Below are 14,236 nucleotides of genomic sequence, written 5' to 3'. Positions count from 1 at the left end.
TAAGAATATTTTCATCGCGATCTCAATAATTATTTGCACTCTCCAACACAAGCCACATGCCAATGAGCCTATTAATCGTAAAATCTTTCCTATCCACTTTTTGCTTTAGTGTTTGTACTGTGTATAAAAAAATTATAAAAAACCAAAAAAAGTATAAAATATAAAATACAAAAAAAAATTTTAAAAACCTAAAAACTTATAAAAAGACTATGATACTTAAGTTTTTATTCACATTTGTAGCTTGGTGATCGACCACTTTTTAAAGAATCAATAATGTAGTATTATTAGAGTGTAATGTGTTGGTATGGCGTTTCAAACTGCATTTATTTTGGTATGTTTTTAAGCAATCACAGCATACAAATTTACTCTCAGCCACACTAAAATTATTTGCACAATCAACCATACTATTAGAACTTAGTTTTCAGAGACTCAATTAATGTAGTATTATTGTAATGAAATTTATATGCATGGCGTTTCAAATTGTATCTATAGTTGAAAGTTTTAAGCAATCACGGCAAACAAAATCACTCTCAGCTATACTAAAATCATTTGCACAATGAACCATGTCACTCACAACACAATCATAATTATCACACATACCACAATTGGAATTATCGCACACGGTTACTCCTTCCTGATTTTGATTCGATTTAGAATCAAAAATACCTTCTGAGGAAACAGAAGTACTTGGCCCTGAAATGGGCAGTTTTACTTGATTTTGTGCAAAAGATATAATAATCGAAGCAAAATAAAAAAAGAGAACTGCATCACCGAATACACGCTACCACAGCAGTCAAAGAGCAGAGTAAATAGTAAATACGAGGCAAAGAACCTCTAGGGGAAAAGAAGGCAAGCTCTCGTAGACACAATGTAAACCAGTTGGCTCGCCCTCAGGCAAATTTCGAATCCAAGTCAGTATGCGGTGAAGCAAACACGCAGGGTGTAGTCGAGGCGGAAAATCGATCTTACTTTAAACGCTCGTGAAGCAGAAAGCGTAAATCTTTTATTTGATAATTAGCTTTTACTATTTTTTTTTTTTTTTTTTTTGAAAATTTTGCTTTGCAGTATATGATTTTTTTATTTTACATCCACTTTTTTCGTTTCATAATTATTCATATTAATACTTAAATATTTCATAAATGGTTACTATTAGTTTAATACTTCGTTTAATTACGGCTTTAAAATATGATTTAATTTTAAATGCCATGTAGTACGTATGTACGCAATTTAATAAATGTAACGTTTGTTATTGCACATGACAGAATTACTGAGATATGGCAAAGCACACAAAGGCTATATATTTAATAGTCTGAAATACATATCAACCGTTAGCAATTTTAAAATAAATAAATGATGCACTCTTCAATACAATTTTATTAAAGATTTTTGCTTATTCAGCTTGAAAGAAATAAAGACAACACATATAAATTAAGATATTAAAAAATTTATTTACACAAAATTTCATACTAAGATACACAATTATCAAATCACTATGACATAATATATAACAAGCAAATGTATGATTTTTCATACAATCGCTGATAAAATCTTTTTCCCTCTTTTGTTTCAAATAAGTTTTCTCTGAGCTAACTTTTAAAGATATATCAATTAACACAGTATAACAATAATTAGATGACATTATTTTCGTGTTTTTTAAGAATAATACATTTTAAAATTTTATTGTAATTTATGTGTTTTATTAGAAATTCTTTTTTCTACTATTTAAACAAAAAAATTGGTAAAATATTCATAAATTTTTGTTTTAGAGATATATAAAATTTTAGATTTATCATACAGAAAAAATAGCAAAGACAAAAAAAGGAGAGAAACCATTAAAGCTATGCTAAGAATGTATACTAACATACATTCTTAGCATAGCTTTAATGGCAGAAACTACAACAATAATATATCTTTTAGAAATCAAATTATTCTGAAATTTAAATACTTAGATCTCACACAGGTCATATTTCTGTAAATTAGTAATTTTCATAAAATAATAAATTCTGTAATACCCAATGTTTAGGAGCACATATTAGAGATTAAGAGATAATAGTTAAAAAATAACTTCTATATAATAACAAACAATCTATGTTAGTTCTTTAAGAAACATTCAATATCTGACTGAAAATTTTAGATTCAGTCAATATTGTTTTGGAAACAATCTGAATTTGTCACTTATGGCTACTAAAAACAGTTTTGAGAGAATGTGAAAATTTTGGGATTATTTTCCATATTAAATTCATTGTTTGCTTTCCCCCCAAAAAAGGAGGGGGTGGCAAATTTGAAAAGAAAATATATGATTCAGAAGTCAAACAACAAAAATCAGCGTTAATTCACAAAATTTTCACAGGACTAGTTTCGATGGTTTTACCGAACCACCATCTTCAGCTGCAAAACCGCAAATGAACAAGATAGGCAATAATTATTTCCTATCTTGTTCATTTGCGGTTTTGCAGCTGAAGATGGTGGTTCGGTAAAACCATCGAAACTAGTCCTGTGAAAATTTTGTGAATTAACGCTGATTTTTGTTGTTTGACTTCTGAATCAGTATTTATTCGGCGTGTTATTGTGTCTTAATTAAGAAAATATATTTTACAAAAAGAAAAGCAAACTAAATCATTCTATACCAATGATAATAATGCATGATGTTAAAGCACCATTATTCAATGCTTACAGCAATGCTGCAAATTTTCATAAAAATGTCAATAAATATATCTTTTAACGTGCTGAATGCAGGAATCTTAAAACTGCACATTTGTAAGAGTATGAGAAAAATCATCAACTGAGGGGTCTGAGCAGTATAATGCATTTCCATTCATCAAATCACAAATAAAAGCATCTACATGGAAAACAATATCTTAATATATTATCCATAAAAAATGGCTTGGTATGCATTTTGTATTAAGATAATTTTCAAATGATTTGCATAACTAGTAAAAGAAGGAAATTTTTATTATAAAATCTCAAATAATGGAATCTTTTTGTATAGAATGAGATACTGTAGCAATAAATTTCCTATTATGCACTTCACAAAGTATTTCATATTGAAAGGAAAAGAAGTAAGATATGTGATAAGATTATTCTTTGTTTACCAATCCTAAAATGTAACTTAAAAACTATCTGAAAACCTCTGCACATTTTTATATTAGTTCAAAGACTTTCCTGTTCATCATGCTTTAGAATTTGTGAGAAATACTGCTTAAGATAATTCTAACTTTATAAGGTAATAAGCAAATGGTTATTTATAATTTATTCAGTGATTAATTTAGCAGTTTTAAAAGAACACATGAAGCGGTGTAACAATAATTAAAATACTACATTTCCAAAGAAGACATACAAATATTACTTTCAAATCACTGCATAGTAGGTGCCACTTAATGTGATCATGTTTTTTCATATCTAATTTCATAATATTAGCAGAATAATAACATTAATTTTAAAAAAGCACTTCAGAATGAAAATGGAATTTAACTAATTTAATTAAAAAATATCAAGAACACAAGTATTTTCACAGCATTTTAATTAGAAAATGCAAAAATGTGTTTGTGAACTGCTCATAATGTTCCTGGATATTATTTTACTGCTTCTGTACACGTAATCTTAAAATTAAAAATGCATCTTTTGTTTGAAGACTGCCAGTGTAAAATTAAGCAAAAATGCAACCATTATTTGCCATCAGTGTTTTCAGGATTTTTTTTTTTTGGGGGGGGGGTGGCTTCTGAAAAAGAAAGGACTTATGTGTGATTGTTCTTAAAATCAATAGAGTTCCTCATAGGATACGTCAAACTAAAGTTGTTGTTTTTTTAAACCTGATTTTAAATAAATGACTAAAGTTGAAATCAAGGTGTTTGGAAACCTAATCTCACACTTCGCAACATTTCCGTGTCACCTGACAATTTTTTAAAATCTATTTTAATCTAATTTGGCAATGTTAAATTTTAAAAATCCATTCTGTATGAATCTGGACATATTAACTAAATTGTTGATCACAATAAACAATATTAACTGAATTGTTGATCACGATAAACAAAGTATTTTCCAAGTTTTCATATACAAATGAGTGAGACTTCACCACATCGATGACAATATCCAATTAATAACATTAACCATGACCACAATAAGCAGCGTCTACTGTATTCTTTTAAGTTACATAATGCACTTTTTTATATCTCTATACTTTGTATATAGCTATAAATTACATGTCTAAATACGTTGAAAAAAAAACTTGAGAAGAAAATACAGAGCAGGATGCAATGTTAGCAAATACAGCATTCAGAATTTTTTTCACATGTAAATTTAAAAAAAAAATAAACATTGTTATTGTCAAAATTTATTAGCATAACACAGCTCAATGCATAGTGGAACCTCAGGTTACAAATATGTTTCACGATGAACAAATTTCCTAACCAAAAAAAAGAACTGTCTCGAAAGAGAAACATACAAGCTATCAATAAATGAATTTCCTACATGTTTTGAGGTCACTTCTAACAAAAATGAGCAGTTTTAATATTCTCTATTATTCAATTTTCATGGACAAAGCCTTGTAATACATAACTAATGAATTCAATCTAGAAGAAATTATTACCAGAGATTTTGAAGAAGTTGACAGTTAAGGATTTTTCTGTTTCTATATAATGCCTAAATCCTTTGACGCGCGGTGGTCGTGCCCTGAAACCACCAATTTTGGAATTTTTTTTCTTCTTCTTTCCGAAATTTTTGAATGAAAATTGATTTATTACTGATCTTTTACCAGAGAGTTTTCTCTGACCTCAACACACTTGCTCCCCAAGCTAGTATTGTGATTTTATAAATTATTTCCTGTGGTTTAAATTTAATGTAAATATACTTTGCTATAATAAAAATTGAAATCGCTAAAAGTTTTATTTAAATTAAAAATATTTTCTGAATATTTTGGGATGAAATATGAATAAAATAAGTATGAATGGGAAACGAATGATCCGTACCAAAGCCAAAAAGACCAAGCCCTCCCCATTAACATAAAAAACCACAAACGTCATCTGATGAAAAGAAACTAAATAACACTGGACATATACCAGTGAAATTTAGATCCAGGCAGTGTATACTTTGTAGCACAAGGAAGAAACCTCATAGAAGATACATGTGTGAAACATGGAATGTGAGTCTATGCATGTACCAAAAAGACAAAACATGCTTTGAACAGTGTCACAAATTTTTTTTTTCTTTGAAATTTAACAAGAAAAACACTGATTATTTTTTTAATCCTTATTTTACTGAGTTTTTTTACTCATTTAGCCAAACGTCCTTATTATGTAGGTACTTATATTTTCACTGCTACAGAAAAATTACATAAATGTTTATATTTTAAATTTTTCTGACGATTTACCTTGTAAAATAATGTTAAAAAATTATATATAATGCAATTCTTACATACATTTTTTTTTTTTTTTAAATTCGTAATTTTCTATTAATTCAGGATATTTGTTAAGTTTGCGGGAGTATAATGGAAAAGTAACCCTTTTTTCTATCAGCAAGATTTATTTCTATTTCATTTTAAAGATTAATAACAATATTTCTTCCCTTTTCATTTCTCATTATCTTGTAATTATATCACCAACTCTTTTTAATACATGTATATTTCTCTACTACTGAACTAGTTTCTTTCTAGTTTAGATTTAATGATTTGCACTGGTTTTTCAATTGTAAACTGGTGCAAATGTTACCAATGCAAAAGTTTAAAATCTGCAATCATCTGAGGCGAAGGAATGAATCAATAATATATTTTACAGAAGTTCCTAAAGGAGAATTAGGTTTGGTTTACAAAGATTTCAGATGACCTCTAGGAACAAACTATATTCGTTAACTGAGGTTTCACTGTACTTACAGACAATTTAGATACTGAAGTTACATTTGAAGATACACACATAAATCCAAATTTCATATATATACATAAATAGAAATTTCATATATATACAGAGAGAGAGAGAATTAAATTACATGAACTTTTGTAAAATTCAACAAATTACATTACATTACAAAAACATTAAAATCCAACAAATAGTAATATAGCAAAAATACAAAATCAAAAACTTCTCACACATACTCTTTACATTAATATATTTTTCTTACAAATAATACATATAATATATACAAATAAGACTTTTTAGTGTAATTTAATAATTTTTTTCTTTCCTCTACGTCTGTTTTTCAAGCTGTTATTTATACTTTTCAGCTTATAATATATCATAAGCTGAGCATATGAACTGACAATATATTCCCACATTTTTACTGCATGATAATGGCATGTAAGCCATTCATGATCAATTAGTTTCAGTTGGGATATAATTTTGGATTTCACATCTTTTTGGCTACATATTTTATCAAACAAAGTTACAAATTTTTCACCCATCTCACAAACAGTAAATGTAAACTGTTGTGAGGGGTAACACAATCCATTTTTCACTACATCAAATTCTTTAAAATACAAAAAGTGTGGTGTGTTCACCCAAAGATTTATCAACAATAAGAATATTCTTACATAAAGTGCAAGGAAATTGCTTCAATGCCCTTCCAGCAATATATCCAGCAACATAAGCTGCTGAATTTTGTGAAAATACATCATATGATGTACTTGCAATACAAGCACTAGTATCAGAATTTTCATTTGCTACCAATAAGGGATCATCAAAGTCAATTTCCATATCATTTACATCACTGCCATTTCCAGGCTCAGTGTTATCGATAACTGTCAGCAACTCTGTAGGTATCAAAACTGTATCGTTATCAGGTTCACAGTTGGATAGCTTACTTGTGCTTATGATATTCTGTGCCATTAGTATTCTCATCCTCTGTTGAAAATCATATGCAGTTGGATGGTCATTATTTCCACCTCTGCGTCTAACAACAGAGAAAAAATTTTCCAAGGCATCTTGGGTGAAACGACACATTAATACAAATGGTACATCTTCCAACAGAACTGGAATTAACTGCTGAACTGCTGATAGTGTTAATTTCCAGCCAAATATACTTGGGAAAGATATTTTTTTTTTCTGTTTGAAATTCAACGCCTTTGATGAAATCCATCTTTTCCTTCCAGGTTTTTAAGTGAATCAATGACTTGGTAACTCCTGCAAGAAAAGGATTAGAGTGCTTAAGTGTTCTACTGTTCAAACTGTCAAATAAAATATTTATGTTTGAACAGAAATCTGCTGTAAGACTAGCCGATGCGGGTAAGCCATTTAGTGCACTAAGGTAACACAGGCCTGAAGCCACAGAATGACTGAAGACCTGAGCTGCTAATTTTACACTCATAGCACTAAGGTAATCCACATTTACATGGCGGTCTGTTAATTTCGGAACACATCTGTGAGGCATTTTACGATCAAATTCCCACAAAGATACAATGTGGTTCCAACTAGCAATTTTGCCACCCTGAAATTTAACATCATACTTTCTAAAATTATTTCGCAAGCACTTCAAAAGGTGAGGCACATCAAAAAGTGTGAACCCTTTTTGTCTTGACATATAATATATGGTCTTTCTTCTGTGACTTTCATAAATTTTTTGTAACAAAGTACATTGTTTGCACCACCATCACAAACAACAGCCACAGGTATCAAACCACAATCAAATAATTTTGATAGGGCTTCCATGACCAAAGTACACAACATAAAACCTGGAGTAGTGTGAGAAGAAAAAAAAATAGCCAATGACCTGTTTCCACTTTTTACACAGCCCACGGACCATAAAAACAAGACCACGAGTTGCATATTCGGAAAACATTTTTAGTTCAGTGTAGGAACCATAATTTTCAAATCCAACAATGTAATCACTTTTCTTATCATAAGATAAGCTTTGAATAAGTGATTTCATCGAAGGATAAGATGCAATACCTGTCATGGATTTTCAGTTTGCTAGCAACTAATTTTATGGCATTGAGCACAGCAACTGAAAATCCAGGTTCCATTTTTATACCAGATACAGCTTTCAATAATGTAGGCTTGCTGGGCAAATGCAAAAAAGCCTTCAGTGTATTATATGATTTTGGACTACTAAGATAGATCTGAAGGCACAAATTTTTATCCATCAGTGACCATCTTCGTCCATATTTTGACACATTTGATGCTTTTATTTGTGATTTTATAAAAGTGAAAACTACAGAACTAACTAATGAACTAATCAGCTGGAGTGCCTTTTCGACTCCAGCTTTGTTTGCTTTCCTTTTTGCTGAATGTTTTCGTTTTAAATATGCCAGCTTATGACTTAACTGCCTTATTTTTAAAGATTTTGGTGTTAAATTTTTGTTGCATTTTAATCTTTTTGGTGTCTCGGTGATATTATTTAGTTCTATGGAGTGCTGGTGTGAACCAAGTTCTAGAGAGCCAGAATCTGTTTCTGCCAAAGGACTTGAATTATCATCGATACTGATTGCATGCTGCTGCAATTTCGAGCACAACTTCATAGACAGCTGATGAACATTTACAACTCTGTCGTTTCTCTACAGCTCATCAGCTAGGAAGGAAAAAGAAAATTTATATATATATAACAAGACTAATGCATAATAATTCATAATATAATCATTATCAATTAATTATTTTATAAATATTTCATCTCTAAACAAATAAATATTTAACTAACCTTTAACACGGTTTGACATTTAGTTTTAAGAAAAGAAGTTTTGGTTAATCTTCGGATTATGGTAACTTGGCGATTTTTTGGCAACCAACCCTGCTAGTTGTTTTTTTTTTTTTTTTTTTTGGATGCCATTTTGTTTTGACAAAGTAAAGGTTTTTTTTTTTTTTTTTCAACTACTCAACATTTTTTTCCAACAATTTGCTAGCCGAATTACGCTTATGCTAGAACTTTTATGGAACAAAAGTGCTTAATCATCACGAAGATTAGGTGCGAAATTGGGAGAAAGTGCAGAATCGCCCACTGCTTGCAGCGTTAAGAATTGCACATACACGGTATCATCCATGTATACGTCGATCTATTTTGACTTAAAAAAACATCACAGAATTGCACAAAAATGGCATTGCGTACACTCTTGACTTTATCCATTTACACTGCTAAAGTCCTAGCTAGTAAACTTTATCGCCTTACCAAAATGTCGCCAAACTACCAGTTACCATATTCCAAAGATTAGCCGAAGTTTTAATTTTATTTTTAATTATTGTTAATTTCATTTATCCTGAGTTTGTAAATCTGATTCAAAGCCTAAAATTATACTTTGCGTAAATATATTCTGCTACATCATATTCTAAGAACATTCTGCTATATCCATAAAGGATTTACTAAGGAAAATTTAATGGATTTTAAAAAAGGGTTACTTTACATTCTCTCATACCAAAATTGACTATGTAAGAAACAGCAGAAGAGTCCTTTCATAATAAATAAGTTATATTATTTATGTAAACAAATGAAATTTCTGTGGGAGATTAAACTAAATTATCCTTCAGAAAAAGATTTATCACTCTTTTTAAAAACAGCAGACTACTCTCTTTCTAAGATAACATAGTAAGTTGTTGATCAGTACAATATATAAGAGGTTAAATTTTTAAAAATTTTTGAAATATATAAACTTGAAATTAATGCATACCTGTTTCACCAAATTTTGTTGATTTAGCACTCGAATGCAAGAAATGCTTCTTAGTTGTGGGATATGCATTGTCTTCAAAATGTGCGGAACAAAGACGACTTCGATATAAAAGAGAAGGTGGCTTCTTTAATATTTCCTTGTCACGTCCAATCAAGTAAATTCTACATGCTTCAAGCCATTGTGCTGATCTATAAAAGTTAAAACAACATGAAATTTACACCTACTTTACACAGGAACACTAGTTTTAAGCATTCATTTAAAATGTAACTTATTACTGTGCAAAACAAATACATATTTTAGTTTTTCCAGAAATTTGACATGTAGATAACATTTAAGTACTAATTTATGTACAAAAAAAATTAATATTTATGCATTTTACTCAAACTAACGTTAAATTTTTAAGCATTCTGCTTATGAAAAAATTCATTTTAGCTGATGCATATATTCAACTAATGCTTCTACGATTTTGTAATATTTACATAAATATTTTATTACTATTCTATATATAATTAGGCTAAACAGATACGGCAACATTGAATATCACACAAAGTATGTTAATGAATATAACGTTTTCATTTGAAAAGGAATAATTTTTTTTAAATAACAGAAAGTTAAAAAAATTTCTTCATCTGTCATACTGTACTTATTTTCATGCATTTTAAATACTTATAACTTAAAATAAAAATTAAATTTTTACCTTTCTGGATTTTTAGGAAATCGAAAGAATTTTCTTTCAGGAAAATACCAAGAATTGGCATTACACACCACACAATGCACATAAGCCTTTGGTGAAGGATCATTTAACCTAAATGAATTATTATTACAAAGATTTAAATCACATCAGTACAGAATATATAAAAATTGAATATAAAAATAAAATATGGATATTTAATAATTAATTTACAGAATACATTTAAGTTGCAAGGTTGAAATAAAATAAAAAAGAGCCAATGAATATCATGACACCAGAATTATGCAGCTAATTTACTTTAATAATTTTATTTTTAAAACTGGAAAAATTATTAAAAAATTAATTTAAAAAATAATTAAAAATTGGGATAATATTGCAGTTCTTAGTAGCAAAAAAATGATATCTGTGAATAGTTTATTATAAAGATTCTTTGATTATAAATAATGCTCAATGTATAGAATTAGAAAATATCATGAACTAAAAAATTAATACCTGGTTAAACGAAAATAGAAGAAGTTGCAATATACATTACATATAACTGCAGGAAAGATCGGATATGAAGAACTGAAATAATTTTCATTAGCAATCATAGTAAATCATCCATGATTGCTTGATTTTATCCTCGCAATTATATACAAATATACTAATTTTGCGTAAGAAGCTTTGATAGAGATTTTTCGAAATACTTCTGATTTCTTTAACAGTAGGAATTATAATTTTTCAATAAAATGTTCCAATGAAACTTTTAACTTTTTAATGCCAACTTAATTAATAATCGTTCATTACATGATATTTGATTACCATCCCATGTTATGGAATGGATTTGAACATAACTCTGGTAATTAAAAAATAATTCTACTATGAAAAGGTATACGAATTAAATATTTTTACGTACCTTTCACACGCAGGATCACTAGAGCGTGATTCATTATTTTTTTCCATTTCCAAATGTTCAAAATTGCTGAAATCCTCGTGCTTAGCGTTCAATATGGCGCGCTATGACGACTTCTACGATGTTGTTGACAAACTCTCTGGCTCTAGCGCGCATGCGTGAATGAATTTCAGAGAACCTGAATTTACGCCTGTAAAGTTGTCAAAAAAGACACATTTTAGACTCAGTTTTTCTCCGTGGCGTTGCTGTGCAGTCGAAGCTTGACTTCTTCTCACTATAGTCTTTGGCCGTACTCTCCAAAATGAGATCAAGGCATCATGTGACCAGTTCTTCCAATCACAATACACGAATTACATTCAGTCCTTAACGACCAATGATAACAGTCTTTGCGCGCATCAGCCCGCCTACGCAAACACAAATCTAACATTCCGTCCTTAGCTACGGACGCAGCGGTGGCTCACACAGACGCTGAGAAATCCGAATTAATTGCGGATTCTCTTCAAACTCAATTTACACCACATAATGAAGGAATTTTTGCGAACAGCGCAAGTTCTTTCCCACAAGATGTTGAACGTTTCCTCTCCTCGCCCTTCGCGAGAGAAATACACTATACATCCATGAGCGAGGTAAGTGAATACATTACCAAGCTCAAACCCAAAAAAGCCCCTGGTATGGACGCTATTTCTAATCGTATGATTAAAAACTTACCCACCAACTATCTATTTTTCTTAGTAATGCTTATAAATTTTATGATACAGCATTGCTATTTTCCTCAAAGCTGGAAACAAGCACTTATTGTGCCTATTCCAAAACCAGGCCAAAGCCTTTCTAACCCTCAAAATTATAGACCTATCAGCCTCCTATCCTCGTTATCTAAGATATACGAGTTTGTGTTACTTAAACGCCTGAATGATTTTCTCCGAAATCACAACGTTCTGATTGATGAACAATTTGGATTTCGAGCAAAACACTGCACCACGCACCAGCTGCTGAGGACAGTGGAGTTCATTCACGAAGGGTTTCGTAACAAAATGCTTACTGGCGCTTTATTTCTTGACATAGCCAAAGCATTTGATAGGGCTTGGCATATAGGAATTATTATCAAGCTCATACGACTTGACGTTTCGGCCCATTTAATACATATAATTAATTCGTACCTCACTAATAGATCTTTTTCTGTACTAGTTAATTCTTTCATTTCGGCACCCCGTCCTATACTAAGCGGCGTCCCCCAGGGGTCACTTTTAGGCCCAACTTTGTTCAACATTTTCATAAATGACATACCAAAATCACCTAGTATCACTCTTGCACTTTATGCAGATGATACGGCCATCCTAGCTCAACACACACGCCTTGAAAGCTTGGTCCATATCATTCAGAGTTATCTCTCTAGCCTTGAGCACTGGCTCATCACTTGGAAAATCAAAATTAATGTTGCTAAATGTGCTGCTGTGATATTCAAACGTAGCCCCCTCCCGTACCCTTCCATTAATCTTCTTTCCAAATTTGTTCTTCGTCATGGTTACAAATTGTTTTAACTTGGAGATAGCTTCATCTTTTGTAGCTAGCAAGTAGATCGTTGTGTATCTCGAATGATCGTCGATGAATGTTATAAAGTATTTCTTTCCTCCTAGTGATGTTGTACCGATTGGTCCACAAATATCTGAGTGTATCAAGTCTAGAACTGATTTCTCTCTATAGTTGTTTAGCTTGGGATACGGCAATTCAGTCATTTTTCCTCTGATACAGCATTCGCATTCTTTTTCCTTTTTGGCTTCTCCGTCAATTCTTATTCCGGTTGCCAGGTCATCATTCTTTAGCCTCTTGATTGCTTCATAGTTTCTATGTCCTAGCCTTCTGTGCCAAAGATCTATACTATCTTCTCCTCTTTCTGCGGCTGCAATTTTGGCTGTTTTTCTTTGCGATTCAACTACGGTATATAAATTTCCTTCTGCTTTAGCAATTCCTATGGTTTTATTTTTCTTCTTTATTCTGCAAATATCTTCTTCAAATTCAACTGTGAATCCTTTCTTTGTAATTTTTCGTACGGATATCAATCCTCCTTCTAGGTCAGGAACGTACAAAACATCTATGAGTCTCACTTCTATTTCGTTATCTTCGTCGTCTGTACAGTATAAGTATCCTTCTCCTATACCTTCGGACTTCATCTGCGTGCCGTTAGCAATTGTTATCTGCTCAGTTTTGCTTCTATCCAATTTGGTGAAAAAGTTTATGTTATCGGTCATATGACAAGTAGCGCCTGAGTCAACTGACCAGTTTGAGTTTTGAGATTTTCTTTCTCTGGTGACTTCGAACGTGTAATTCTCAGTCTTCTCATGATTCTTATTTTCGTTTTCATCTTCATGTGTATCCTCGTTTACAGCAACTTTCGTTTTCTGTTTATTTCCATAATTTCCTTTATTCGTTTGCTTTTCATTCTTGAAAAATGAGTTACTTTCGTTTTTATCTTTTTCTTTGTGGTTATTTAAGAATCTGCACTCTTTTTCTAAGTGTCCTATTTTTTTGCAATAGTTGCATCTTCGTTGATTTAAATGCTTGAATTTTGTGTTAAAATTCGTTTTGAAGGCAGTCGTTTCTTCTGCTCGCGTTACTTCTTTTCTTCTCAGGCATTCGTCGATGAGTTTCGTTTTTACGTATTCCAGCGTTAGTTCTTCTTCTGGGCGTGCTTCTAAAGCTGTAATGAGATTTTCGTAGCTTTTTGGTAAGCCGCTTAGTAAGAGCGCTGCAATGTGACTGTCCTTTATTTCTTCACCGATTCCTCGCAGTTCGTCTACGATTTCGAACATTTTGTTGACGTGTTCTTCAAGTTTGTATTCGTTTTCTGCTTTTAACGTATACAGCTTTCTCAGAAGGTAAAGTTTGCTGGAAAGATTCTTTCTTTCATGTATTTTCTTTAATTCATTCCATATTTCTTTGGCTGTCGTTTTATTTCTTATGTGTACGATTTGGTTGTCTTCTACGAGTAAACTAATGGTAGCTTGTGCTTGTTCATCTCGTTTTCTCCATTCGACGTTTATTTCTTTTGGTGTATCATCTGCTATTAAATCCCATAAAT

General features: G+C 31.1%; 1 protein-coding gene across 1 annotated transcript; it reads right to left on the bottom strand.

The window, feature by feature from the left end:
• Positions 1-1,424: 1,424 nt before the first annotated feature.
• LOC146998591 (uncharacterized) lies at positions 1,425-11,386 on the bottom strand. The gene is made up of 4 exons (XM_085811184.1): positions 11,164-11,386; positions 10,275-10,382; positions 9,578-9,765; positions 1,425-8,490 (listed from the first exon to the last, which is right to left on the bottom strand). Exons 1-4 carry the CDS (start codon positions 11,208-11,210, stop codon positions 8,477-8,479), a joined length of 357 nt encoding a protein of 118 aa, XP_085667310.1. The 5' UTR covers positions 11,211-11,386; the 3' UTR covers positions 1,425-8,476.
• Positions 11,387-14,236: the final 2,850 nt, after the last annotated feature.

The sequence above is a fragment of the Stegodyphus dumicola genome, chromosome 2 (genome assembly GCF_044657685.1).
Source record: "Stegodyphus dumicola isolate Sdum_Otavi_A_Nest chromosome 2, ASM4465768v1".
NCBI lineage: Eukaryota > Metazoa > Arthropoda > Arachnida > Araneae > Eresidae > Stegodyphus > Stegodyphus dumicola.
Note: the sequence above shows the minus strand (reverse complement) of the source record. Positions and strands in the feature narration are given on the sequence as shown.